Source organism: Podarcis pityusensis (genome assembly GCF_964106645.2).
Source record: "Podarcis pityusensis genome assembly, chromosome: W".
In the NCBI taxonomy this organism is placed as follows: Eukaryota; Metazoa; Chordata; class Lepidosauria; order Squamata; family Lacertidae; genus Podarcis; species Podarcis pityusensis.
In genome coordinates, this window is record NC_138045.1 from 24,125,750 (window position 1) to 24,150,117 (window position 24,368).

General features: G+C 40.6%; 1 protein-coding gene across 1 annotated transcript in view; it reads right to left on the reverse strand.

Annotated features, from left to right (window-relative positions):
* LOC308467642 (far upstream element-binding protein 3-like) overlaps positions 1 to 24,368 on the reverse strand; it is a gene marked incomplete at its 3' end in the record, with an annotated part of 128,700 nt that overhangs the window by 62,676 nt on the left and 41,656 nt on the right. Inside the window, exon 2 of the mRNA XM_080989373.1 lies at positions 23,035 to 23,140. Within this exon, the coding sequence (XP_080845499.1) occupies positions 23,035 to 23,137 (103 nt within the window). The 5' untranslated portion in view covers positions 23,138 to 23,140. The remainder of the gene's footprint in view (positions 1 to 23,034; positions 23,141 to 24,368) is intronic.

Below are 24,368 nucleotides of genomic sequence, written 5' to 3' on the forward strand. Positions count from 1 at the left end.
TTCTTTCATGTTATGTTCTTTCAATATCAATCTTTAGTTATAATTTAATTAGGAGGTTTCATGCCTGTCTAGTTCCAGCTCCGTTTCTCAGCCTTTGATCTATCAGTGATAGATAGTTATATGTAATTCCCGCCTTGTACCTATGTTAACCAATCAGCAACAAGATGCTTTGTGTTTGTATCAACCAATCAGCCACAAGCACACCTGTGGCAATGTTTGTAATATTCAATAAAAGAGAGTTCCTGGGGCTTGCCCCGGCAGACGCCTCTCATATGACACCTACCACTCGTCTGTCGTGAATTCAACCCAACAAAGGACTGAATTAAGAATGAGAATAATAGCGGCTAATTTTTACAAGCATTCCAGGCGATGAACTGTGTTTAACCTGTGCTTTGCCTAAAGCTCTGGATGCAGAATCTTTTAGACATTATAAATATTTTCAAACTGCAAAGAACCCTAACAATTGTGGAGGGAAAGAGATGAAAGCGGGACATTGACTTTGTATGTGTGTGTGTTTAATATATACTCTAAGGACTATTTTTCCTTTTTATGATTCAAAAGAGACTGACACCGTGGGGCTGAATTTATTTTGAATTGTCTTGTGGATTGCTGATTTTTGTTTCTTTTTAAAAAATCTAACCTAAGGACTATTTTTTTATTTCCTTTGCTCCTTTTTATGATTTAAAAGAGACTAACATAGTGGGATTGAATCTAACTTGGTCTATTTTCTGCTTCTTGTTTTTTTCTTTTTTTGGTCATTAAAATGGATTTTCTCTTTATTTTTTATTTGGAACTGACAGGGGCTAGATACAAACTGGAGTTGGTGTAATTTACTTTACTTTCATTTATACATGGATTAAGAGGTGGGCTTTTTGGAAGAAAGCTGAAGAAAGGGGAAGGGAGATTTGGTTTTAAAAACACCAGAATTAACATAAATAAATGGATAATTGCAGGGCCCTTTGAAGTGGCTGAAGGAAGAATCACACTGCTGAGAGACATGGTTTTTGTGAATGAAAAAGGAGACTTGCAAAACCTCTGTTTGAGTTAAAAAAGGGGGACAAGTTGGGTTTAAAGGCTTTCTTATTTTATTTTTCTACTCTTTTCCTACTCTTTCCTTTTGTAGCCTGACAAGCTTTGCAAGTAAGTTGTAGTGAAAGAGGGAAAACAGGAAATCAAATATCAAAATTAGATTTAAAGGGAAAGTACAGCGTGAGGAAGTAGAGTGAGAGATTAAGGACGGAATTACAGTGATATAGTGACACAGTGTGGCTGAAAAAAATAATTGCCATTTTTCTATTTATCTTTTAAGTATTTCCCTATAATAAAGGAGAGAGTCCCATCCAGTGACATTTGTATATAATTACAAACATTGAATATATATATATATATATAATACACACATTTTATTTCTTTTCTCACCTTCCTCCCTTTTGCTTTAATTTTTTATTTCTTCTCTATACAGAAATTGAAAATTGAAACTTAATTGTTGAAAATTGTTTAGTTATTCTGAGTTAATATTTTAAAGAATAAAAAATAAAATAAAATAATGTTCCAGTTATTTGTTCCTTTGTATTCTGAATATTTGAAAGGAAGTAGGCAAGGGAAGGGAGAGAAGGGCGGGGGAGGGGAGGGGAGGGGAGGAAGGAAGAGGGTTTCCATATACATAGATATAGATATATATGTGTGTGCTTTTTTTGCTTTTTTGTGTCCGTTTCCATTGTTGTGGACAAAACTATGGCTAATACAGGCAAAAAACACCTCCAGGCCCAACTACAACACCAAGTCAGAGAAAAGAATCAATTGCAGAAGGAGACACAAAGTCTGATTTAACAACAATTTTATTAGAAATGAAGAACGAGATGAAGAAAGGAATACAGAGACTGGAACAAAAAGTGGATTTCAATACCGTGGCAGTCACAAACTTAACAACAGAAATTAAAGAATTGTCACATAAAACTTCAGAATTGGAGAAAACAGTACAGGACTTAAAGCTTAAAACCTCCAGCTTGGAGGAAACTTCTAAGAAAAAGCAAGTGGAGGTAAGAGAAACAAAGAGGATACTGAAGCGATGAAATTTCTTTATGAACAGGCTCTAGATGAGATTGCAGTTCTGAAAGTACATCAAAAAGATCTGATTCTTCATCTGAGAGGCATGGCAGATGACACAACGGTGGAATTACCATATTTTTTGCTCCATAAGACACACCTTTTTCCTCTTAAAAAGTAAGGGGAAATGTCTGTGCGTCTTATAGAGCGAATGTGTGTCCCTGGAGCCAAATTGCCGGAGCGGCACGCTCCTGAGCTGCTCTTTTGGGGTGGTGGGGGGAGCCGCGCTGCTCTGCCGGCAACTGGGGCTGGAGGGGGAAGCCCCGGGAAGCTCTGGGAGCAGTGAGCAGGCTGCACGCAGATGCCCCGCGCTCCTGGGCTGCTCTTTGGGGGTGGGGAGCCACACTGCTCTGCCAGCAGCCTCCGCTTTCCCCTTGTCCTTAAGGTTTGTGAGCAGCGGGCAGGCTGTTCGCTGAGAGAGGGGAGGAAGAGGATGGAGAGAAGGGGGACCAAGAAGCTCTGCTTGCTTTACAATGAGCAGGAGGGAGGCCAGACGCTTCTGCCCCCCCCCCAGCTGACTGTAATTCAAGCAAAGGGAGAGCTGCTTGCACGCGTGTAAGCAGCTCTTACTCTGCTTGCTTTACAATGAGCCGGAAGGATGGAGACAGCCCCTTCCGCCCCTCCCCCAGCTTACTGTGCTGGTAAGTCCCGGCATCGCCTCCTCTTTTTGTTCCGGTTCCAGCGAGGCAAGGCAGCTGCCCTCCACAGGCACCCACAAATGTGAGCTCTCCCTCTCTCTCTCTTCCTTCCTTCCCTCCCTCCCTCCCTCTTCCAACTTAAATAAAATATGCGGGGGGGGCAGTTAAGCCCCCACCTCACATACCACAATTCAGCCTTTCTCAACCTGTGGGTACCCAGATGTTGCTGAACTACAACTCCCATTGACCCTCGGTAGCAAGGCCAGAGCTCAGGGAAGATGGGAGTTGAGGGATGATAGGAGTTTTAGTCCAACAACATCTGGGGACCCACGGGTTGAGAACTGCTGCGATTTCAAGACAAAGTGGGGGGGCGAAGGCGCCTAGGACAATTCAAGAAAGCAAAATGATGCATATGCTATAATATCAATAAACATTTAGGGTGATACCGTAATTTTTTTTTTTTCACAGACTGTATGTTGGCTATGTTTTCTATGATGCCATTAGTTAAAGGTATGGTCAGCACTCAGTGGTGAACATTGGAGATACTGTACATTACTGACAGTTCCTTCATCACTGTATTTTCTTGCAGAAAACCTCTCCCATTCTGATAAGGATGATAAAGCAGAAAAGACTAGCATATAAGATTCCTTTTAAACTAGATTATTAGTACTTGACCAGTTTAGAGCACATATTAGCGAAACTACAAAAAAGTGCTTTAAAGAAGTGAAGACTCATCTAGCTGTAATTCCTGGAGGTCTTACCAGCCAGTTGCAACCTCTCGACGTTTCCATCAACAAGCCATTTAAGGTCTTTATACGAGAAGAGTGGAAAAAATGGATGGCTGTTGATAATCATGATCTGACATCTACTGGACGAATGAAGAGGCCCACTATCACTCAAGTTTGTGAATGGGTGAAAACATCATGGCACTCGGTGAAGGAGGAAATCGTTGTCCGGTCATTCAAAAAATGTGGCATTAGCAATGCTTTGGGTGGAAACGAAGATGGTATTTTACATGAAGATAGCGAAGAAAGTGATGTCAGTGATTGTGTGCAACTGAGCTTCATAAATTCTGACTCTAGCAGTGATGAGTTCTTGGGGTTCACAGAAGACTAGAAGAGTACTCGAACCTTAAAGTCTCTCTTCATTTGTTAATGACACTGATGATGGTTCTTAATGCCACTGTTGACTGCTGTTCACTTTACATGGCTGTAATATGATTCTGATATACCGGTTGTTTATTAAATACGGTAGTTTAGTACAACATTTGATTCCGAATTTTTTTTTCTTGTTTTCCTCTAAAAACTTGGTGTGTCTTATGGTCGGGCGCGCCTTATAGAGCGAAAAATACGGTAGGTGAGAAAATAATAATAGAACTTGCTAATCTGATTGAAATGGAGGAAGAAATGGTTAGTGCAGCAGTGGACAAAAAAAATCGTGTAAAATCAAAATATGCTAAAGCACAAAAACTGCTGGGCGGCTGTCTTTAATTCTCTTTGAGTTAAAAATCTCCAGAGTAATACAGATGCACTATCAGAAAGATCTCCAGATTGACGACCAAAGCGTAATAATCCTGAAAGAAATACCGATGAGACTGTTAAAAAAAAGAGCAAATTATAAATATCTGACAGATGCTCTGCGATACAACAAAATCACATTTCGTTGGGAATACCCTGAGGGAGTAATCCTTTACATTTAAAGAGAGAAAACAGAGGTGTAGGGATCCCACAGAAGCAGATAAATTTTGAAGAAAATATGGAAAAGAATTAGCAGGAGAAAGGGCATTTGGTTTGGAGACAGGACATGAAGAAGAAGAACCAACAGAGGTGGAGAAGAGAGATAAATAAATAAAGGACAAGATGGAGTTGAAAATCTTAACTTGGAACGTAAATGGACTCAATAATAAAACAAAAAGGAATATGATGAGGTAAAAATTTGGATGTGATCTGCTTTCAGGAAACACATATTGTGAAGAAACACAAAAGAATCCTGATCAATAAAAGATTGGGAAAGGACTTTGCGGCCGCTGATGTAGCAAAGAAGGCGCAGTAATGCATATAAAACCCAAATTAGATCCAAAGCAATTATTTAAAGATGAGCAATGAAGAATATTGATAATGCAGACGTCACAAGGAGAAAAAAATAATGTTAATAGGTGTATATGCACCAAATGAGAAAAAAACTGAATTTATAAGAGACCTGAAGAAAACCTATTTGAATATATGAATGAAAAGCTCATCTTGATGGGAGATATGAACGGTGTAGCTTCCCTGGAATGGGACAGGACTATAAGAAGAAGTGATACAAAAAGAAGGGAAGTTGCCCAAGGCTTTTTTTCAGATGACAGAAAATTTAAGTCTAATTGATATATGAAGGAAAAAACACCCACTGGACAGACAATTCACATTTTATTCGACCACAAATAATTCTGTGAGTAGAATAGTTATGGCCCTCTAGAGATTTGTACATTAAGGTAAAGAAGGTAGAAATTCTACCCAGGACATTATCAGATCACAACTCTATTATAGTGGAATAAAGAACAGGGCAAAATTTCCCAATGAGATGGAGATTAAATGAGAATTTATTAAATGACCAACAAATATTAGAAAAGGGGTAGAATATTAAAATATTATTTTGAAATTAATTTGAATCAGGAGACAAATTTGAAAGTGGTATGGAATGTGAGCAAAGCAGTGAAGCAAGGCTTTTTTATTCAGCAAAGTACATACCAAAAAAAAAAAAGAAAACGAGTGTTGAAAAAGCAAGAAATTCTACAAGAAATAAAAAGGAAAGAAAAGGAATTGATAAATTCCCCTGAAAAATAGATAGTAAAAATGGATATTAAAATATTGCAAACACAGTTTTCAATTATAATAAACTGAGAAATAGAGTGGAAAAATAAATATTTAAATCAGAAACAATTTGAGCAGGCTAAAAAACCAGGGAAATTATTAGCATGGCAAATAAAAAAAAGGCAAGAGAAATCTCCTTTCTGATAAGAGCAACTTTTGCATCTCATTTGGAAACCAAGGACCCAGAGTCTGGAGGAAGAATGGGGAGGCACACAATGCCAGATGCTTGAAGTCCAGTGTGAAGTTTCCATAGTCTGTGTTGATTTGGGGAGCCATGTCATCAGCTGGTGCTGGTCCACTGCGCTTCATTAAGTCCAGGGTCAACGCAGCCGTTTACCAGGAGATTTTGGAGCTGTGCTGGTCCCGGGGGGGTTACCGTGAAGCGTGGTCAAAGTCCGGTCCTGGGCTGAGGGTCTGGAGATTGTCCACCAAGGGGGAAACGGGGTCCAAAGCAAGAAGCTGGGCGTGGTTGGGAACTCTGGAAAAACAGGTCTGGGTGCTGGCAGAAACAGGTTTCCAACGTCGTTGCTCCCGCAACCTGGGACTGGGCTGACTGGCCTTTATCTCTTCTGAGGCCAGGGGCGGTCCCAGCCCACAGATGACCCGCCTCTCCTGGCCTTAAGGCGAGCACTCCTCCTGAGAGAAACCAGTTCCCTCCGCCTCCCTGCCCTGAGCCTCTGCAGCTCAGGAGAGGCTGGAGGGTTACTGGACCCAGGAGCAGCTTCACCTTCATCTGACAGGGCTGGGAGAGGCGCACCTGCAGGCAATGGGTCCTCAATCACCTCCGGAGCCAGAGTGGATTCATCTGGTGTCTGCTCCTGAGGACCCGTCACAGGTGCAGGCCCTTCAGATTCAAGCCCCTGCCCCGGCTCAGCTGGCCCTGGAGGCGGGGACTCCTGTGCAGGCAGGGACTCCTCAGATTCAGCTTCTGAATCAGATTCCCAGGTCATCACAGGAGCACTTCATGCTTCCTTCCACAGACGAGCTTTATGGGGATTGCTGACTTCATTTTCCAGCAGGACTTTGGCACTTGCCCACACTGCCAAAAGTACCAAAACCTGGTCCAATGCCCATGGGATTACTGTGCTTAATTGGTTTGCATTTGAGAGAGAGAGAGAGGCTGAAGGATGAGGAGATTTCACCCCTCCCATATCCAAGAATCTGCTGATGAGTCTGGTGATTTTCCAGAGAGGAGGGGCGGTGTTCTGCTCTCTACTTATTCCGCTCCAGCCTAACATCAGTCAGTCAGTCAGTGTGTCGGAGAGAGAGAGACTGAGTGTTAGAGATCGTGTGTATAGATAAGCTTGCTGCTAAGAGCAGCTGCAGGCACTCAGTGCAGTTCAGCATTCATTTTGCTTAGACCTCATATAGCTCTGTATATAGTTGTGTATTATAGTTGTAGATAGAATAAAGAAGATATTCTACAGAGCTGCTCTCCGAGTCGTTTATGCTCTGCTATACTCTGCTATACTCTGCTGTGTGACGACTGTCTTCTTGTGGAAGTGAATCCGGTGCTCACAACTCTAAGCTGTGAGTCCACAGCACTTTGACCTGTTCCTGTGCAGAAGGTGGTCTCTGGAAGTGCTACCCAGCTCGCCTAGCCCAGTCGGGGTTGAAGTGGATGAGTCCAGTTAGTGGCACTGGCTCAAGGACGATGCTGACACTGCCCACACTGCCAAAAGTACCAAAACCTGGTTCAATGCCCATGGGATTACTGTGCTTAATTGGCCATCAAACTCTCCTGACTTGAACCCCACAGAGAATCTATGGGGCGTTGCCAAGAGAAAGATGAGAGACATGAGACCGAGCAATGCAGAAGAGCTGAAGGCTGCTATTGAAGCATCCTGGTGTTCCATAACACCTCAGCAGTGCCACAGGCTGATAGCATCCATGCCATGCCGCATTGAGGCAGTAATTGATGCAAAAGGAGCCCAAACCAAGTACATATGCATGCTTCTACTTCTCAGAGGTCCATTATTGCTCTATTTGCAATCCTTGTTTTGCTGATTTCATTTCATATTCTAATTTTCTGAGATTGTTAATTTGGGGTTTTCATCAGCTGTACACCATGATCATCACAATTATAACAAATAAACGCTTGACATATCTCGCTTTGCATGTCATGAGTCTATCTCATATATTAGTTTCACCTTTTAAGTTGAATTACTGAAATAAATGAACTTTTCCATGGTATTCTAATTTTCCGAGTTTCACCTGTATATTATAAGAAGTTGCAGGTTTGTCTAATACAACTATTAAATGACATTATGCATATGAGTTTATATATAGGCGAGCTGCCAGAATCTTGGAAGAATGCTCATATAACTTTGATTTCGAAACAAGACAGGGATCCTGAGCAGCTAAAAAAATTATTGACCTATTTCTTTGTTGAACAATGATTATAAACTTTTTGCAAGCATATTAGCAAATAGGTTGAAACTGGTATTAAAAGAGGTAATCCACCATGACCAGGCCAGATTTTTGCCAAGAAGACAAATGAAAGATAATATTAGAAATGTAATTAATATTAGAATACTTACAAGTGAGAAACGAAAAACAAACGGCTTTCGTGTTTTTAGATGCCAAGAAAGCATTTGATAAAGTCTCCTGGGATTTTATGTTTACAGTTTTAGAATATATGAGTTGTGGAGAAACTTTTATAAAAAGAGTCAAGGCAATATATATTGTTGTTGTTGTTGTTGTTGTTGTTGTTTGGTCGTTTAGTCGTGTTCGACTCTTTGTGACCCCATGGACCAGAGCACGCCAGGCACTTCTGTCTTTCATTGCCTCCCGCAGTTTGGTCAAACTCATGCTGGTAGCTTTGAGAACACTATCCAACCATCTCGTCCTCTGTTGTCCTCTTCTGCTTGTGCCCTCCATCTTTCCCAACATCAGGGGCTTTTCCAGGGAGTCTTCTCTTCTCATGAGGTGGCCAAAGTATTGGAGCCTCAGCTTCACGATCTGTCCTTCCAGTGAGCACTCAGGGCTGATTTCCCTAAGAATGGATAGGTTTGATCTTCTTGCCGTCCATGGGACTCTCAAGAGTCTCCTCCAGCACCAGAATTCAAAAGCATCAATTCTTCGGTGATCAGACTTCTTTATGGTCCAGCTCTCACTTCCATACATCACTACTGGGAAAACCATAGCTTTAAATATACGGACCTTTGTTGGCAAGGTGATGTCTCTGCTTTTTAAGATGCTGTCTAGGTTTGTCATTGCTTTTCTCCCAAGAAGCAGGCGTCTTTTAATTTTATGGCTGCTGTCACCATCTGCAGAGATTATGGAGCCCAAGACAGTAAAATCTCTAACTGCCTCCATTTCTTCCCCTTCTATTTGCCAGGAGGTGATGGGACCAGTGGCCATGATCTTCGTTTTTTTTTATGTTGAGCTTCAGACCATATTTTGCGCTCTCCTCTTTCACCCTCAATAAAAGGTTCTTTAATTCCGGCTAGGGATTCATCCAGCCCAGCCTTTCGCATGATGAATTCTGCATATAAGCTAAATAAGCAGGGAGACAATATACAGCCTTGTCATACTCCTTTCCCAATTTTGAACCAATCAGTTGTTCCATATCCAGTTCTAACTGCAGCTTCTTGTCCCACATAGAGATTTCTCAGGAGACAGATGAGGTGATCAGGCACTCCAGTTTCTTTAAGAACTTGCCATAGTTTGCTGTGGTCGACACAGTCAAAGGCTTTTGCATAGTCAATGAAGCAGAAGTAGATGTCTTTCTGGAACTCTCTAGCTTTCTCCATAATCCAGCGCATGTTTGCAATTTGATCTCTGGTTCCTCTGCCTCTTCTAAATCCAGCTTGCACTCCTGGGAGTTCTCGGTCCACATACTGCTTGAGTCTGCCTTGTAGAATTTTAAGCATAACCTTGCTAGCGTGTGAAATGAGTGCAATTGTGCGGTAGTTGGAGCATTCTTTGGCACTGCCCTTCTTTGGGATTGGGATGTAGACTGATCTTCTCCAATCCTCTGGCCACTGCTGAGTTTTCCAAACTTGCTGGCATATTGAGTGTAGCACCTTAACAGCATCATCTTTTAAAATTTTAAATAGTTCAGCTGGAATACCATCACTTCCACTGGCCTTGTTATTTGCAGTGCTTTCTATGGCCCATTTGACTTCACTCTTCAGGATGTCTGGCTCAAGGTCAGCAACCACACTACCTGGGGTGTACGCACCATCCATATCTTTCTGGTATAATTCCTCTGTGTATTCTTGCCGCCTCTTCTTGATGTCTCCTGCTTCTGTTAGGTCCTTACCACTTTTGTCCTTTATTATGGTAATCTTTGTACGAAATGTTCCTTTCATATCTCCAATTTTCTTGAACAGATCCAGTCAGCTAAGCTGATAGTAAATAATGTCTTGACTGAGAATTGTAAAACAACTAACGGAACAAGACAAGGCTACCCATTGTCACCTTGGTTGTTCATAATAGTTTTAGAAGTATTGGCGCAAAGAGTAAGATGTAATCAAGATATTAAAGGAATAAGAGTGGGACAGAGACAATATAAATTAAAAGCATTTGCAGACGACGTGGTGATATCAGTAGAGGAACCAATAGAGTCAATTCTGAAAGTATTACAAGGGATTAAAAAAAAAGGTGAGGTAGCAAGTTTTAAGATTAAGATAAAACCAAACTCTTGGTTAAGAATATGAATGATGAGAGTAAAAATAAATTACAAGATGTGTCTGGATTAAAGATTGAAAGGAAGGTTAAGTATTTAGGTGTATGGGTAACAGCAAACAATATAAATTTGTATAAAGATAATTATTTAAAAACCTGGGAAGAGATTTTAAAAATTAGCAAATTCGGAACAGAATGAATCTTTCACTATTAGATAGAGTGTCAACTATAAAAAATGAATGTATTACCCAGAATGTTATTTCTGTTTCAATTGATTCCAGTGATTGGCAAGACAGATTGTTTCAATGTATGGCAAAAAGATATTTCTAAATATATTTGGCATGGGGAAAACCCGAGAATAAAATATAAAATATTGATAGATGCAAAAGAAAGAGGATTTCCCCTGCCGTATATGAGACTATACTATGAAGCATCCTGTCTTTGTTGGATGGAGGAATGGACAACATTAGAGAATCTACATATTCTAGACTCTGAAGGTCATGCTGTAAAGGTGGTGTTTCCCCTTCGAAGTAACACTCCTGCACACGCAACGTGATATTTACAGTCTTTATTACATATATACAAGAAACAGCTACAGTTCAGAATGACACGTTCGAACCCATTGAGTCAGATTCAGGGAGTGGCTTCCTACGATTCCCGCACCAACAAAGTAGGCATGGGAATCGAGCGAGACTTAGATCTTTACGTTTCATTTCACTCCTTGTCTGTGCTGATTTGAAAGTCCCCTCCCTTCCTGAGTCTGAGCTTCCTTCCCGAGCCTCTGGGTGGTTGCAGGGATCTTCAGCATCCCTGAGGCCCTGTTCTGCATCTTCTTTCCATTGCTCCTCCAAATCCTCCCTGACACATGATAATATTTTTGATTGGCACGTTTATTTATGGTGTGAAAAGCTGAAAGTACATAAAGGATTTACAAATCATATAATTAGGAAAAAATTGTATATAGTATGGGATAAATACAAAAATCTATTAGAGGTTAAAACACCACTTTGGCTCTCGCCGTTGGAAGCTATAGCGGTAAAGAAAAATAGTATGATAGAAGGGTGGACAACTTATAGAAATTTATTAAAACAAGAGGGAGGAGAGTATAAATTAAAAGAATTTAAGGAATTATCAGGAAAATTAACAACATAGATACAATATCATCATTTGAATGAAGTATTCAAGAAAGATAGGATACGAGGGTTTGGGGAACAAATACCACAACTGGAGAGAGAACTGTTGAAATGTAATGTAAAAGTGCCATCTAAAATGTATAAAATATTATTGGAATGGGAGACAAAGGATGAGCAAGTAAAATCCTTAATGATACATTGGGCAATAGATATTGTTTATAATATAGATATGGAAGCATGGGAACGATTGTGGAATATGGATGTAAAATTTACAGCATGTTATGGTCTAAGACATCTGAAGGCAGCTTAGAAGATATCTAAAGGCAGCTCTGTTTAGGGAAGTTTTTAATGTTTAATGTTTTATCGTGTTTTTAATATTCTGTTGGGAGCTGCCCAGAGTGGCTGGGGAAACCCAGCCAGAAGGGCAGAGTATAAATTTGTTGTTGTTGCTGAAAGTTATATGAAAATGTTATATCAATGGTATCTAACACCAAATAAATTGGCAAAAATGTATAAATCTAAATCAAATAAGTGTTGGAAATGTAAAGAGAATGAAGGTTCTTTTTATCATATGTGGTGGTTAAAGCTTACTGGGAAACGATAGATAATGAATTGAAAAGGATGTTTAAAATAACGTTTGTAAAATAAACCAGAAGCTTTCCTTTTGGGAATTATAGGGACAGAACTACCCAAACTGTACAGAAACTTATTTATGTAGGCTACGACAGCGGCAAGAATGTTACTTGTCCCCAAATGGAAAGAAGTATAAGCCCCAGCAAAGAAAGAATAGATACAAAAACTTATGGAATATGCAGAAATGGCAAAACTTACCAGAAAAATAACAAACTTTTTATAAAAGAATGGAAATGGTTTATTGAATAACGTAAAGGTAAAGGGACCCCTGACCATTAGGTCCAGTCGTGGCCGACTCTAGGGTTGCGGCGCTCATCTCGCTTTATTGGGAGTCGGCATATATTTACAGATAAATTGTAAACAGATAAGAACATTGGCAGGATTATTGTAATAACCTGCAGTTTCATAAGACTACCTATATATTTAAAGTAGATGAATAAATGAACAAATTAAGTTAATTTGGATATGAAGATATTAAAAATAAATTTAAGGAACTGCAGAAAGAGGGGGAAGGAAGTCAAGTTTTGAAATGTTAAAATGACTGTAAAATTATTGAAATGTATAAACCTGAAAATCATAAATTAAATTAAATAAAATAAAATAAAAACACAATATTGCAGGATATTAGAAACTATTAAAATTACAATATGTGGGTCCTAAAAATAAAATATATATCTCAAGTATATGCATCTTATTCCTGCACTGCAGGGAGTTGGAGTAGATGACCCTCAGGGTCCCTTCCAATTCTATATTTCTATGATTCTATGTGTCAAAAGTCAGGGTAAAGAGGTGCACCTTCAAGCATTTCCGAAAGGCTGTGAAGGTGCCAGACACGCCTCTGGGGGGAGGGAGTTCCACAGCTTAAGGCCTGCCAAAGAGAAGGCCCTCTCTGTGGCTGCCACCCTCGCAAACTTCTGAGGGTGAAGAAACTACAAAGAGGACTCCCTGTGACAATCTTAGCATCTGAGAAGGTCTATAGGGAAGGAGGATGTGTTTCAGATATTTGGGGGCCAAGTCGTTTACTGCTTTAAACACTAACACAAACACACTGAATTGGACACAGAAAGAAACTAGCAACTAATACACCTGTTTTAAAGAGGGGTTATAGAAGTTCTAACTGAAAGTCCAGTCAATAATCTGGCCACGGCATTTTTGGACCAACTGAAGCTTCCAAGTCATCTTCAAGGGCAGCCCCATGTAGAGCTCGTTGCCATTATTATTATTATTATTATTATTATTATTATTATTATTATATTCTACCCCAGCCACTCTGGGTGGCTTCCAGACATATAAAAACATCATAAAACGTAAAATATTAAAAACTTCCCAATACAGGGAATGTCTTCTAAAATTTGTGTAGTTCTTGATCTCCTTGACATCTGAAGGTAGGGTGTTCCACAGGGAGGGCGCACTACCGAGTAGGCCCTCTGCCTGGTTCCCTTTAACTTCACTTCTCGTAGTAAATGAACCAGCAGAAGACCTTTGGAGGACCTCAGTCTCCTGGCTGAGTGATGGGGGTGGAGACGCTCTTCTACTCTAGAGATAGGAAAGGTGCAGAGGAAGCCCGCCTATTTTTAAAAAATGATTTAGGTGCAGAGTGTCAGGATTTACGGTCTCCCTTGCACACCAAGAGACAGCAGGCTGACAATTTTATGGTTTTTCAGATTTATTAGTATTTACACAGAAGCCCGGTCGGAGCACACAGTTCAATCATCATCACTTGAGATTCCAGTTGAGCCGACTAAAGAGCGGGCTCTGCGTAAGCAGGAAATACACCAATGACTCCTCTTCTTGTGGGCTTGACGCCAAGCCTGCAGTCTGCCCCATCTACGAGAGCGATGGGATTCCAGCACAGACTGTCCAGCTTCTCCCTCTTCCCCTGAGAGCATATCGGAAAGCTGTGTCTGTTCTTCCTGCCTTACGTCTCCCTGTGAATTAACGACAGGCATTGAGCGATAGGCCAAGCTTTTCGTAATCTTCTGCGAAGATATTTAGGATGGTTTGGAGGGCATCCTCTGAGCGTGCACACACTACATTGTCATCAGTATACTGAAGCTCTATGACAGAAGTTACGGTAACTTTACTCTTTGCTTTCAACCTACTCAGATTGAAGAGCTTTCCATCTGCTCAATATATGATTTCTACTCTGGTGGGGAGTTTCCCTTCAACATAATGTAGGATCATGGAAATGAAACTAATGAATAGAGTTGGGATAATAACACAACCCTGTTTAACACCTGATCAGTCCACAGTCCACAGAGTGTTGCAATTTACAGTGTCAAAAGCCTTAGTCAGATCAATAAATGCCATATACAGGGGTTGGTTTTGCTCTCTGCATTTTTCTTGAAGATGTCGAGCGGTGAAAATCATGTCCAATGTCCCCCTAGAAGGCCAAAAACCATTTTGGGATTCAGGAACGGTCACCTCGGATATTGTTAAAAGACGGTTTGCTAAGATCCTTCAAAAAATTTGCCAGCTGCAAATAGAGAGATGCCTCGATAGTTTCCGCAATCAGTTCTGTCACCTTTTTAAAAGAGATTGATAATTTTGGCATCCCTAAAGTCTGTAGGGATCTCTTCTCTCCCCCAGATTTTTTCGATGAGCTTCTGAAGTTGTTGTGTAAGTTCAATTCCACCCACTTTGAAGACTTCAGCAGGTATACCATCAGGTCTGCTGGCTTTGTTGTTTTTCATTTGGTTAATAGCTGTACAGTGGTACCTCGGGTTACATATGCTTCAGGTTACAGACTCCGCTAACCCAGAAATAATACCTCGGGTTAAGAACTTTGCTTCAGGATGAGAACAGAAATTGCACGGCGGTGGCACGGCAGCAGCAGGAGGCCCCATTAGCTAAAGTGGTGCTTCAGGTTAAGAACGGACCTCCGGAACGAATTAAGTACGTAACCAGAGGTACCACTGTACACAACTCTCCCAAATTTGGAGATACTGAAAGCTCATCTTTAACTTGGTTTTGCAGAATTTGTGAAAGGACCTCAGCAGCTACTGGGGAGTTGCGGTTGAGGAGATGTTGGTAATGTTCTTCCCAGCTCAGTGCAATAGTTTCTTTCTTTCTTTTCAGAAGTGTGGTGCCGTCTGTTGAGCATAGGGGGCATATGCCATGATTTATTGGCCCATAGATGGTCTTTGTGGCTTCAAAGAAACTCTGTGCATCATGAGTGTTGGCTAAGTGCTGGATCTCTTGAGCTTTTTTTTATCCACTAGGTGTTTTTTAGTTCTCTGGTCTTCTTTGAACCTTAGCCTTAGAGCTGGCATAGGTTTTTTTTTTCTTTTTTTAATAATAATTTTATTGAGTTTTCCATATTTAATCACATTTTATTACATAACTCTATAACCTAAAACATTGCTCAAACAGAGCATCAACCTCCTTCCCTCCCTCTAACTTCCAAATGTCTTTTAGTAAATTCTTAGCATTTCTATACCCACTTTTTTACCTTCGATCTTCTCTCAACGTTTCACCTCGTTATATGTAAATCAGCTCCTTATTTTCGCATTACAAAACATTTCAACTCAAACCTACAAACGTTTTCAAATGTTTACAATTTTCTTTCATAGAAAATATAAATTTGCTCCAGTCCTTTTGAAACAGTTCACCGCACCGATTCCGGATCTTCCCCATCAGCTTTGCCAGCTCTACGTATTCCACCATTTTTATCTGCCATTTTTCCAATGTAGGAAGATCCTGCTGCTTCCATTTCTGGGCCAGAAGTATCCTTGCAGCCGTTGTGGCGTACATAAACAAATTTACATTTTTTTTAAAAAATTCCTCTCCAATTAAACCTAACAGAAATGCCTCTGGTTTTTTTGTTGAAATTATATTTAAAAACCTTTTTCAACTCATTAGATATTGTATCCCAACAGTCTTGGAAGCACATTCATTTTAATAGCTGAGATTCTACCCATCAATGATAATTTCATTCTGGTCCAAATCTCTAGATCTCTCTTCAGTTCGTTCCACACCTTTTCATAATTGTCCTTAAAGAGGTTTATGTTCTTCGACATGAGCCATACACCCAAGTATTTTACTTTTCTTGCTATCATCATTCCTGTTTTTTGTTGTAGTTCGCCTACTTCTTTACTATCCATATTTTTAGTTAGTAATTTTGTCTTGGTTTTATTGAGTTTAAAACCTGCTAGTTGCCCATATTCTTCTATCTTGTCCAGTGCTTCCACTGCACTGGACATTGGTTGTTCTAATGTCAATACCACATCATCAGCAAAAGCCTTAAACTTGTACTCTTTTGAGCCAATCCCAATACCTTTTATTTCTTTTGCTGCTTCTATTTTCTTCAACAGGACCTCCAATATTATTATAAATAATAATGGTGATAGTGGACACCCCTGTCTGGTCCCTTTTGTTATCTCTATTTTTTCCATAAAATTATTATTATCAATTTAGCATGTTCTGAATATATGGCCCTAATGCCATTTAAAAACTTCATTCCCATATCCATAATTTCTAAATTTCTTTTCATAAAATACCAAGACACATTGTCAAATACCTTTTCGGCATCCAAAAACATTAACACCGCTTGTTTATCCCTCCTGGAATCCAGGTATTCAATTATGTCGACTATATTTCTAACATTGTCTTTCAACTGTCTACCAGGTAGAAATCCAGTTTGGTTCTTTCCAATCTCCTCTCCCAGTACTTCTTTAAGCCTATTGGCTAAAATACTAGCAAATAATTTGTAGTCATTACTCAGGAGCGAGATTGGTCTATAATTTTTAACTTGCGTTAAGTCTGTGCCTTGTTTAGGAATGAATGTGATATGGGCCTCTCTCAAAGTCTGCAGAATTTTATTTCCCAGTAAGATGTTGTTCATTACTTCCATTAAAGGGACTGACAGTTGCTCCAAACATTTCTTATAATATTTGGCTGTCAAGCCATCTGGTCCTGGTGCCTTTCCAATTATTGTTTGTTTTATTACTGCTTTTACTTCCTCCACTGTTATATTGGTATTGAGCTGGCTCTTTTTATCGTTGGGGATTTTCTGCAACCTGTTCATTTCCAGGAATTCTTCTATTTTTTCCTCATCTTCTTTTTCTTTTTTATATAATTGTTTATAGAATCTTTGAAAGTTCTTCCTTATTTCACCCGGATTGTCTACTGTTTTTTCCTTCCACCATAAGTTTTGTTATCGTATTCTGCTTTGGTCTCTTCCTTAACTGCCAGGCTAACAATTTGCCTGGTTTATTTGCAAACTCAAAGCTTCTTTGATTTAAGAATTTAATTTTCCATTCAATCTCTTGGTTTATCAATATTGAAAATTGTGTCTGTAGCATTTTTATATTATATTTAGGCTTGACTATCTTTAGGGTTGAGTGCTAATTTCTTTTCATTACATGTTATTTGTTTTAATATCTCTTCCTTTTTTCTCTCTCTTAGTCTTTTTTGAATTGAGTTCTGCTGTATCCAAAATCCTCTTATTACTGCCTTAGAGGCATCCCATACTATATTTATGTCCACGCCTTTATTTAAATTAAGCTCCAAATAGTCCTTCAATGCCTTTTGCGCCTTTTCCAATATTACTTGATTGTCCAATAATCCATCATTCATTCTCCACCTAAATAAAATCTCTTCTTTTCCTTTCAGTTCCATTGTTAACGCATTGTGATCTGAAATAGTTTTAGGAAGAATTTCTGTTTTTGTTACTCTCGTTGCCAACTCTAGAAATCCAGATATAATCAATCCACCCAGCACTCTGGTTTGGTTCTGAGAAGTAACAATTGTTTCTCTAGTGGATGTTTTAATCTCCAGATGTGTATCAAATCATTATTTTTCACCAGTGTAAAAAACATTTTGGGCAGTTTCCCTTGATTTGTTACTTTTTTCCCTTTCCGTTCCATCCATCTCTAAGGAAACTACCCCATTGAAGTCTCCCATTAATATTATTCTTTGGTCCATAAATTCAAACAATTTCTCCTCTAATTCTTTATAGAAATCCATTTTTTATCATTTGGTGTGTAAATTCCCACTATAATCAATTTTTCGCCTTGTGCTACCATTTCAACTCCTATTATCCTTCCTTTTTAATCTTTGAAAATCTGACGCAATTCATATTTTTCCTTTATATACAAAGCCACCCCTCTTTACTTACTATCATCTGCAGAGATATACTCTTACCCCAATCTTTTATTTTTAAGAATTCTTTCGTGCTTTTTCGCAACATGTGTGTCTTGTACAGTGGTACCTCGGGTTAAGAACTTAATTTGTTCTGGAGGTCTGTTCTTAACCTGAAACTGTTCTTAACTTGAAGCACCACTTTAGCTAATGGGGCCTCCCGCTGCTGCCACACCGCCGCCACGCGATTTCTGTTCTCATCCTGAAGCAAAGTTCTTAACCTGAGGTACTATTTCTGGGTTAGCGGAGTCTGTAACCTGAAGCATATGTAACCTGAGGTACCACTATATACAAATTATGTCTGAATTCTGTTTTAATAATATATGTTCAGTTTTATTCTGCTTACCTTTATTATTTAAACCATTCACATTCCATGATATTATTTTCAAACCCATAATTGTCAGCAATTAAATACAGTCTTTATTCCTTAAATCTCTTTCTCTTCTTCTTCTTCCAGTGGTGTGTCATCTTCCTTCTTCCCCAGCTCTTTACCATATCTTCTCATAAATTTCACTATCTCCTGAGTAGATTTAATCTTAAATTTCTTGTCCTTATAAAAAAAAGAAACCCCTTCCGGGAATTCCCACTTGTACCAAATTTCATTCTTTCTCAGGATCAGGGTAATATCTTTATATTCTTCTCTACGTTTCAGAAATCTTTTGGGTGTTTCCTTGTAAATTATAATAATTTTTTCATTAATACACAGCTTCCTTTCCAGGTTTGTTCTTAGAATCAAATCTTTCATTTCTCTTGAATTTAAAAAGACAAGGCAGTCACCTGGAAGGTTTTTTTTACCTCTTTCTGTCTTATATTTAATCCTGAAAGCCTTATCAATTGTCTTTCCAACTTCTTCTTCATCCAATCCAAGCCAATTTGCTATTTCCATAATTAATCTTTCCTTTATATTCTCTCCTTCCTGTTCTATTACACCTCTGAAGCGGAGATTCAACTCCTTCTGCTTGATCTCCATAAATGCCAAAGCATCCACAGTTTCTTCATGCATTTTTGTTAATTCCGCAACTTCTGATTTTATTTTCTCTTCCTCTCTTTTGTTTTCTCTGACCTCTTTTTGTGTCTTCTTCACTGTCTCCTCCAGGGCTCTTAACCTCTTCTAATTGGCCTTTTAACTCTGCCACTGATCGGTCAATTATTTCCTCCATTTTATCAAATTTACGATCTAAAAAATTTTCAGTATCTTTTATATCCTTCCTAATTTCTGCTAAAATCTCTGCAATGTCCATTTTAGGTTCCTCCTGTTTTGAATTTCTCCCATCCGTTGGTGTAGCTGTTGGTCCTTTCTTCCCCACCATCTTCTCTTTCTAATCTAATTTTCTCCCTTTTTCAAATTCCCTGTAATTCTTTATTTGACCTCCACGTGGCACTTATTCAAATCTAATTTCAAATTGCAATATTATAGTTGGCCACTTGGTGTCCCCCAGAGTAACTTCAAAAATTTCATTGCAATTAACTCCTTTAACCACTTGGTGTCATGTATCAAAGATGAACTGAAACCCGGAAAACAAAATAAGAGGAAGAACAAAAGCAAATGGCACAGGTTCCTTCTCGGGAAACAAAAGCTTTCTTCGGCTGCCAATACAGCCTAATCCAATTCCTAATCCTAAACCCAGCCACCGAATCTTCATACGTCTCAATTCCAAAAATATTAAACAACTCCCCTCTTCGGCCTCTTCAATGACCTAATCCTCAGTAACAATTATAACCCCCCCAATAAATAAATAAATAAATAAATAAATAAATAAATAGAGGAAGATGACACAGTGAAATCTCAGTTTAGAGTCAAAATAAAACACAAGGAAAATTAAAGATTCAAAGCTGCAAAACTCCACGGGCAAGTCGCTGGTTCAAACTCCTTATAGAACTATAGAGACTAGTTGCTGGCTCGTTAATCTCTTTTTGCTTTTCCAGTTACAAAGTTGCTTTCGGCAGAGCCAGCAGGGTTCCCCCCCCCCAGCGTTCCTGAGCTGCTTCTCAATTCGTAACTTTAAAAGTTGCAACACTGAAGCAAACATCAAGTCTTTAAGTATCTTTAAGTGACTATTTTCTCCCTTCCCTGAAGGGCTAGGGAAAATTAGCAGTTTGTATCCACTTATATCTGTTTGTAGCTGATCTTTTTGTGTCGGGAAATCAGCTGCCTTTTGCCATTGGAGCCAGAGGTTTCGCTCAGCAGAAGTAGCGAGTAGACCCCCTTTGCACCCGCGCCTCCATCCGCTCGGGCTTCCGAACCTTTTTACGGGGTCATTTGTATGGGGAGATATGCCAGGGGTGCCGCTGGGTCCCCAGTACCCAAAACTCCCTTTTGGGTTTTTTTCCAGAGCTCACAGCGCCTTTGTGAAGCTCCAATCTCCTGCTGAGCTCTGATTTTCCCCTAGAGGCTAAATCTGTGCCCAAAATGGCCCCCACAGCCAACCGGAAGTCGGCACAGGTTTTTTTTCTTAGTGGCACAGTTTCTATCTCTTTGCCAGATCTGAAAGGCCTTCCTTTTCTTGTCAATAATGCCTTCAAATCTCACTGTAGTCTCATCAAACCAGTCCTGGTGTTTCTTGGTTTGGTATCCAATAGTTTGTTCACAGGCTGCTATAATGGATGTTTTTAGCTTGATCCAGTGTTCCTTGATGTTATTAGGGCATTCCGAATGCAGATGGTCCTTAAGAGTCGTTTGGAAGCAATCCCACTTAATGGGATCTTGAAGGGCTTGAGTGTTCATTTTGCGCCTTGGTTTCCTTCCTTGAAGCCCGCGTTGAGGTATAATCTTGATAGCCATCATGGAGTGTATTAGTCGGTGATCTGTCCAGCAGTCATCGGCACTTGTCATAATTCTGGTAAGGAGCACATCACGGCGATCTTAAGAGGTGCCAATGGTTCGACCGAGGGTACCTCCATGAAGTTTTAAATTTATTTTTCTGTCAAAAGAGTGTGTTGGTAATAACAAGGTTGTGCGGCTGTGGGGAAGCCTTGTGAATGTTCTGCCACCGCAGGGAGATGGCAAGGCCCTCTGCTGCTGCGGGGAGCCAAAGTGCACTCTCCACCACCACGGGGTGGTATGGTGGGACCTCTGCCGCTGTGGAGAGGCCCAGGAAGGCCCCCCACCGCTGTAGATATATATCGTGATATTTAGCTGGTGGTATATTGTGATTTTGAAAATCAGATATTGCCCAGCCCTATTTGCCAACTTGTTTCTGGATGCAGCCCCTCAAGTGGCTGCAGTGGATACCACTCCAGGCAGCCCCCTCATCTCCAGGAGGGGCTTTCTGGGAAACACAGGATGCAAAAGAATCTCAGTGCACCCAGCTCTTCACAACCCAGCCAGTGGGATTCTCCACTTGAAAAAAAAAGTGTAAAACTCTAGACAATCTTTAAAAAAACACATTTAGTTCTAGGTGGGCTTCCTAATACTAGTTGCTGTTGCACACAGATTCTGCTTGTGGGCTTCCCAGAGGCATCTACTTTGTCACTGTGAGAACAGGAGGCTGCACTAGATGGGCCAGGGCTCCTATGTTCTCTCCCCTTGGCTTAACATGAGCCAGTTCAATGGGTTCAGCAGCCATGGTCCCACAAAGCAGCCACTGCCACACTGAGTTAGGGGCACTTCAGCCAATGGAAACCAATAGGCCAATAAGACACACCTAACTCTGCAGCCATTAAGTTTGGCCCAACAGGCCCCTGCAGACCTCTCCCCTCCCCTCTCCTCGTTTCCCAGACACAGATAGGCTTCAACTGACCCTCACTTTCCTCTAATAAAGGGACCATTTAATCTGGCCTTATCAGTGTCACAAAAACCTACTTGTTTTCTGACAGACATTCAAAATTATTATTATTATTTTATTTATACCCCGCCCATCTGGCTGGGTTTCCCCAGCCACTCTGAGCAGATTACAGCATATATAAAACATAGTAAAATATCAAACATTAAAAACTTCCCAATACAGGGCTACCTTCAGTTGTCTTCTAAAAGCTATGTAGTTCTTTACCTCCTTGACATCTGAAGGGATGGTGTTCCAAAGGGAGGGTGCCACTACCGAGAAGGCCTTTTGCCTGGTTCCCTGTAACTTTGCTTCTCACAGTGATGGAACCAGCAGAAGACTCTCAGAGGAGGACCTCAGTGTCCGGGCTGAATGATGGGTGTGGAGACGCTCCTTCAGGTATACTGGGCTGAGGCCATTTAGGGCTTTAAAGGTCAGCACCAACACTTTGAATTGTGCTTGGAAACATACTGGGAGCCAATGTAGGTCTTTCAGGACCAGTGTTATATGGTCTCGGCAGGCACTCCCAGTCACCAGTCTAGCTGCCGCATTCTAGATTAACTGCAGTTTCCAGGTCACCTTCAAAGGTAGCCCCACATAGAGAGCATTGCAATAGTCCAAGCGAGAGATAACCAGAGCATGCACCACTCTGGCGAGACAGTCTGCGGGCAGATAGGGTCTCAGCCAGCATACCAGAAGGAGCTGGTAGACAGCTGCCCTGGACACAGAATTGACCTGTGCCTCCATGGACAGCTGTGAGCCCAAAATGACTCCCAGGCTGCACACCTGGTCCTTCAGGGGCACAGTTACCCCATTCAGGACCAGGTATTCCCCTCCACCTGCCCACCCCCTGCCCCCCAAAAACAGTGGGGCACAAAGTTTTTATCAGTGCTATTCAACCACCATGGTTTTGATTTTTGAATCATAGAATTGTAGAGTTAAACTGAGGAAAAGTACAAGGGAGTGCCCCGACACAGTCACTAGATAAGAGATTAGTTTCATAACCACATTTGGCATTCCAATACTACACTATTTCTTTGCAGTCAGTGGTCTGGTAAGATGGCAGACATCATGCTGCCCACCTGACAAATAAGGAACAAAAGGGGTGGGGAAACAGAAGAAAACTGAGGGGACTTACTTCTCTCATCCAGTGGCCGTTTTACTCCATAACCGTACACTGAAGGGTCCACAAGTGGTGCGGAATTATTTAAGTGAGGAATCTCTCCAATTTTAGCAGCCATTTGCTGTAGAGAGAAAAAAATAAAATTAAAAATAAAATAATTTTGGAACAGTATTAGCAAAACTAGTACTGCTTATGTAACTGGATAGCAAGAAACAGCTTTTCTAGCACTAATCCCCCCCCCCAAAAAAAGTTGTCAACATTTTATCAAACTAGAGCATGACCAAGAGACACGCTATGCAGCACAACCAAGAGACAGAATCCAGGAGGCACAGTACAGATTTAGCACCCACCTCTGTGGGCTTGCTTCCCACCACATCATTATGCAGATGCCACTCATTCCTGTGAGGAAAACCCATGGGAGTGGACAGTCCAGCTCTTGCCAACTAGGCCAACACAACAAGTTGACTTCCGGTGTGACCACCATGGCATTTAGCAGCTTTCCCATGGCACCGAACCCCAGTTGTGCAATTAATCAGGTAGTTTGGGGGTAATTATCCCTGCCAACACCCCCAGGGCTGGGGGGGACGGGACTTGCTGTCACCCAGGGGTTGTCCAATAACTGCCGCTCGCTACAATGGAATGAGGGGGCAGGGACACTGGGTGCTTAGCATTGCACGAATTGGAAACTCTCCAATGCCATCGCCATGAGCGGGAGTATTCCTGTTTTTCATCAAATATTTGAATTCTGACTTGAAAACAGGCATGTTCTGGAAAAGAGACAAAAAACGACCTGTTAAACAAATCAGTCACTGAGTGCCAAGGTTTTGATCTGGAAAGGACTTTCGTCGTCTTGCTATGGTATATGTGAGGTGAGCGTCCGTTTCTCTTTTATACTTGCTATTTCATGATCTGGCAAACCTCACTAAGAAAGATTTAATTAATTAAACAGAATGCAAGAGGAATTTTACAAAAACTTTGAGAATTTGGTGCTTTATGGCACAGTCCTTTGTGGAGGGCTCTATTTAGAACTGACAAGGTATCAGCTTGTTAGAAGATATGAAGGGACTTTGTCCAAAGACATGATTAGATATGCTTTTGGCTTGGGATGGTAAAATGGCGTAAATGATGGCACATTAGAAAAAAGGGGCCCCTCTATGGGGGCTGAAGACAACCAATGGATTACAACCAGGGAATATTTCACACAGGAAACTACATCTGCTTGCATGGACTCTCGTCGTATATGGATTAATATAAAAGTGAAGGTGAATCTTTGATCTCTGTAAGCTTTCCCCAAGGCCCAAGTGGAGCAAAGCTTGGATTGTAGAGGAACCAAACAATTACTAACTGTG